We start from the raw sequence: 4,555 nt of genomic DNA, 5'->3' as shown, positions 1-4,555 counted from the left end.
TCACTAGCAATTTATCTTACGTTCATTTTTTTATATCAAACAAACTCTACGTATTTAATATAATTTGAACTCATTATATTCAAATAAAATGTAAAAATTTTAATCACTAAATTATTAAAAGGGACGATATATAAAATTTTACTACAATAGTAGGATTTGAAAAATTATGTACTCAGTTCGCTAAAGTTTTCTATTAGATCTGCGCGGAAATAAATCATTAGAAATTTTGTTCCTAATTTCCCGGCAAACTCTCTTTCTCTCTCTTAGCCCCCTAAAAACCCTAATCTCGTCTGTCCAGTCGTACCACCTTCCAAGCACTAAACATCCAGCAAGTAATCTGCTCTCTCTCTCTCTCCCCCCGCGAATCTACCAAAACAATCACCCAAGGATTCGAATCTCTTCGTTGCTTCTTCTTTTGTTTTGTTTCTCCTCTGAGCACATTTCTCACCCGGGTTTCAAGCAGTACCCGGGACCCTGCAACAACAATCGAAGTTCATAAACTTTTTAGTAACCCAATTTCCCAGATAAATTTCTTTCTTTCTTTGTTTCCCCTTTTATAACATAGCTGGATTTAGGTTTTTCTTCCACTCAGACTTTTAATGGCGGAGGATAAGAACGGGGATCGGAGCGAGGTGAGTGATTACTCCTCAGAGGATGAAGGGACTGAGGATTACAGGAAAGGTGGATACCATGCGCTGCGTATTGGTGACACTTTCAAAAATGGCTGCTATGTGGTGCAGAGCAAGCTCGGTTGGGGCCATTTCTCTACCGTTTGGCTCGCTTGGGATACCCAGAAATCGGTATAAACTCTTTTTTATTGTTGTTGTTAACGTTGTTGCTACTTATGGAGTGCTTGTGTTAATCGAAAAAGGAAATATTTTTTTAGAAACTTTTTCATTGACGAAAAATTATGGTTTCTAGTAACCTGAAATGTGCATTATTCTATGTCAGTTGATGCTTCTACGTTTCAGTTTTTTCAGTAGTGAGGGTCCATATTTATTAGTTGCCTTCAATTCTTACTCCTTTGTCTGTATTTGTTCCACATGTCATTCTCTTTAGGTTCTTCATTGTTCTTGTTGCCTTTTTCTTTTTTCTTTAAATCTGTTGATATATCTCATTTGGCCGTGTAAGCGGCGAGGTGCATACTACTGGGAACTGGATCAGGAATTTATTTTTATATTTAATTCTTCCACTCTTTAACCACGCAAGAAATTCATTGTTTGTAGCGTTATGTAGCTTTGAAAGTCCAGAAGAGTGCTCAGCACTATACTGAGGCAGCCATGGACGAGATAAAAATCCTCAAACAGATTGCTGAGGGCGACCCAGAAGACAAGAAGTGTGTTGTGAAGCTTTTGGATCATTTTAAGCATTCAGGACCAAATGGGCAGCATGTATGCATGGTTTTTGAGTACCTAGGGGACAACCTTTTGACACTAATTAAATACAGTGATTACCGAGGGGTTCCACTCCACATGGTTAAAGAGATTTGCTTTCATATCTTAGTGGGTTTGGATTATCTGCATCGTCAGCTTTCTGTTATTCATACAGATTTGAAGCCAGAGAACGTTTTGCTTTTGTCAATGATTGATCCATCAAAAGATCCCAGGAAATCAGGTGCTCCTCTTGTTCTTCCAGCCAGTAAAGATAAAATTGCTTCTGTGTCTTTTGCTTCAAAAAGTAAGAGTTTGAATGGAGATCTGACAAAGAATCAAAAGAAGAAAATTAGAAGGAAGGCTAAGAAGGCAGCTCAAGGGTGCTCTGGGAAGAAAGCCACTGAGGAAAATGAAACAGATTGTAAAACAGCTTCTGCAGAGGATCCTAATGTTGATGTGAAATCAAATGGGAATTGTGCTGAAGAACAGACAAGTAGCTCTGAAATTAAAGATCTAAACAGCAAAAATGATGTGGTGAAGGATACTAGCCAAGCTAATCGAAGCCATAGAAGGGGAAGCCGTTCGACGAAGCAAAAATTAATGGCAGCTATTGATCTAAAGTGCAAACTAGTTGACTTTGGAAATGCTTGTTGGACATATAAACAGTTTACAAATGACATTCAAACAAGGCAGTATCGGTGTCCAGAGGTTATTCTTGGATCGAAGTACTCAGCTTCGGTGGATCTGTGGTCATTTGCTTGCATTTGCTTTGAGTTGGCCACGGGCGATGTTCTTTTTGATCCTCACAGTGGTGACAACTATGACAGGGATGAGGTATTGCCAACTTTGTTTATATTCTTTGGATGAGACTCTCATTTTCTCTTCATCTCCATCTATGGGAGGTTGAGAGGCGAGATTTCCATTTCTTTTCGTAGGAAAGTAAGTATTATAAATAGCGTACTGAGGTGTATTAGTTGAAAAGAAAAAAGTACCTAGAGACCTGTGAGCTCATACCAGCCTATTAAAGATGCCTATCAAAACTTCATTAGCTGATGATATTTTACTTTTTGAACTTCATTTTAGTTTATTTTCCCATATGATGGTTTTTCTTTAAATTTACAGAAGTTTTCATGACAATCAAGAACAGCTATTTTCATTTGACCCAGAATCTTTTCCAACTTTTCCAGGGTGAATTGCAATAGGAAAATGTACATGGCGTTGTTGATTTGTTATTCCCACAACAAAGACTAGCTCTTCAACATTTAAACATAAGTTTTTGCTTAGGTTTCTATTTACGAAAGATGTTTTTGTTTAACTGAGAAAAAGCAGGGGAAGGTAGAGTCTGACCTGATCTTTGCTCAAGTTTATAGACGTATCCTTCCGTCTGCAATTGCAAAAAAAAAAAGTAAAAGATTACTGTTTTCCCGGATCATTGTTCCTGAACTTGCATTTAGTTAGGAACATGTTTGCAAAATAAACTGCCTTGAAGATATAATTCTAAAGATCGATGGTTTTGGTTGAATTGAACTAAACAAATATGCATGGGAAGCTGTTTCTTCCATCTACAAAGCGTTGAAATGAAAATTGAAAGCAAACAATTTCTGAAAGGTTAACTATATTTGTGAATTTGAATTAGTTATTCGTGCAGAAAAATAAATTGAGGATGATGAATCCTGATTTTCTGTGTTTTGTGCTTTCGCATGCGAACTTTCACATCGTTTCTCCATACCTTTAACTTTCAAATTTTACCTTTTAGGATCACTTGGCATTGATGATGGAGCTTCTTGGAATGATGCCACGCAAGGTAGAAATATCTCATGCATCCCGCTTGAAGTAAATCAGTTTTATGATATGTTATTTTATAAGCAAAGATTTAGCAACGATCTTAACTGTTATGCAGGGAATCAAACTTGAGAATGTTACTTGTGTTTCCTTTTTAAAAAAAAATTATATTCAAGTGTTAACAAATATTTTCTTTAGATTGCATTAGGGGGTCGCTATTCCAGAGATTTTTTCAATAGATATGGGGATCTGAGGCACATTCGTCGCCTGCGCTTTTGGCCTCTTAATAAGGTTTTCATGGAGAAGTATGATTTCAGTGAGCAACATGCAAATGATATGGCTGACTTCCTAATTCCCCTACTTGATTTTGTCCCGGAAAAGAGACCAACAGCAGCTCAATGCCTTAATCATCCATGGATCAGCCCTGGCCCGTTGCTTCTTGAGCCTTCTATGGCTGTGAATCCAGCACACAACTCAGATGCGAGTATATCTGAGAGGAAAAGGAGGGAAATTGACGAGAGGGAAGCGATGGAGGTTGGAGTAGGGAATATAGCAATTAATGGAGCTTCAAGGGTGTTGGAAGAACCCCTCCAACTAATTATAGATTCTCATAAATAGGATGTAAGGCTGGTTTCTAACTTTCCCAGAGTTAGCATTTTGTTCTTTTTTCTTTTATAATATTTTTCTTCTTCAATCTTATATTCTCTTGCCAAAAACTAAATGATTTGCATTCTTTTGGTGAGGGATTTCATCTTATTTATTGGAAATTCAATTTTATGATGTGAACTTTTTAGCTAATCACAGCTCTATGATCTAGTTCCAGATCTAGAAAATGAAGTATTTCAGAACATTACAAATGATTTTCGAAGCATGGGCACTTACTGATTCAACAGATCTAGCTTATTGTATAATTTTTAGTTGTCCTTGTCTCTGCGTTCTTTTATGTATTTTTAAGCTTCTTTGCGTAAGTTTCTTCTTGAGTTGGTTTTTTATTTAGGGTTTAAAGATTGTCTTTGAGGTTATGTTCAGAATTTTTATGCAACACCCCAAGTATATTATTATTATTATTTTTTTTAATTTATTTTATTTTGTAATTATTGAAATTTTATTTAATTTTTTATTTAATTTAATTTAATTTGATTTAATTAAATAAAAATAAAAATAATAATAATGATAAAGTTGGGTAAAAATATTATTTGAATTTAATTGAAATTGATTTTGAAAAAAAAAGGTGAAAATTTAGATTATAGGGGTGTTTTTGAAAAGAAAATCGGAAATCGAGGGTCAAAACACAATTTAAAAAAGTTGTGTCACGTCAGCAGTCACGTCAGCGGCTGGGTCAGCAGTCCTGGCCAACCAGGATGTGCCGCGTGGCAAGGAAACGCTGACCAGGGGACGGG

At 36.2% G+C, this 4,555-nt stretch overlaps 1 protein-coding gene across 3 annotated transcripts; it reads left to right on the top strand.

The window, feature by feature from the left end:
* Positions 1-204: 204 nt before the first annotated feature.
* LOC110815557 (Protein kinase superfamily protein) lies at positions 205-3,953 on the top strand. Of its 3 annotated transcripts, none has more exons than XM_088213310.1 (4): positions 205-800; positions 1,227-2,207; positions 3,130-3,177; positions 3,364-3,549. In XM_088213310.1, exons 1-4 carry the CDS (start codon positions 600-602, stop codon positions 3,406-3,408), a joined length of 1,275 nt encoding a protein of 424 aa, XP_088069436.1. In that variant the 5' UTR covers positions 205-599; the 3' UTR covers positions 3,409-3,549. The 3 variants fall into 3 exon arrangements, with proteins under 3 accessions (XP_088069436.1, XP_088069434.1, XP_088069435.1); XM_088213308.1 differs by having other exon boundaries at positions 206-800; positions 3,354-3,953; XM_088213309.1 differs by having other exon boundaries at positions 660-800; positions 1,237-2,207; positions 3,354-3,953.
* The last annotated feature ends 602 nt before the right edge of the window (positions 3,954-4,555 follow it).

The sequence above is a fragment of the Carica papaya genome, chromosome 2 (assembly GCF_054855325.1).
Source record: "Carica papaya isolate Zhongbai chromosome 2, ASM5485532v1, whole genome shotgun sequence".
Lineage (NCBI taxonomy): Eukaryota > Viridiplantae > Streptophyta > Magnoliopsida > Brassicales > Caricaceae > Carica > Carica papaya.
The sequence above is the reverse complement of the archived record's forward strand: the minus strand, read 5'-3'. Positions and strand labels throughout refer to the sequence as shown.

What these genes read in the sequence shown, in the direction of transcription:
- LOC110815557 (XM_088213308.1), top strand. Translation starts at nt 600, where the DNA reads ATGGCGGAGGATAAGAACGGGGATCGGAGCGAGGTGAGTGATTACTCC. An exon ending in CTTGGGATACCCAGAAATCG is followed by an intron (nt 801 to 1,226) that starts GTATAAACTCTT and finishes CATTGTTTGTAG; the next exon opens with CGTTATGTAGCTTTGAAAGT. An exon ending in ACAACTATGACAGGGATGAG is followed by an intron (nt 2,208 to 3,129) that starts GTATTGCCAACT and finishes TTTACCTTTTAG; the next exon opens with GATCACTTGGCATTGATGAT.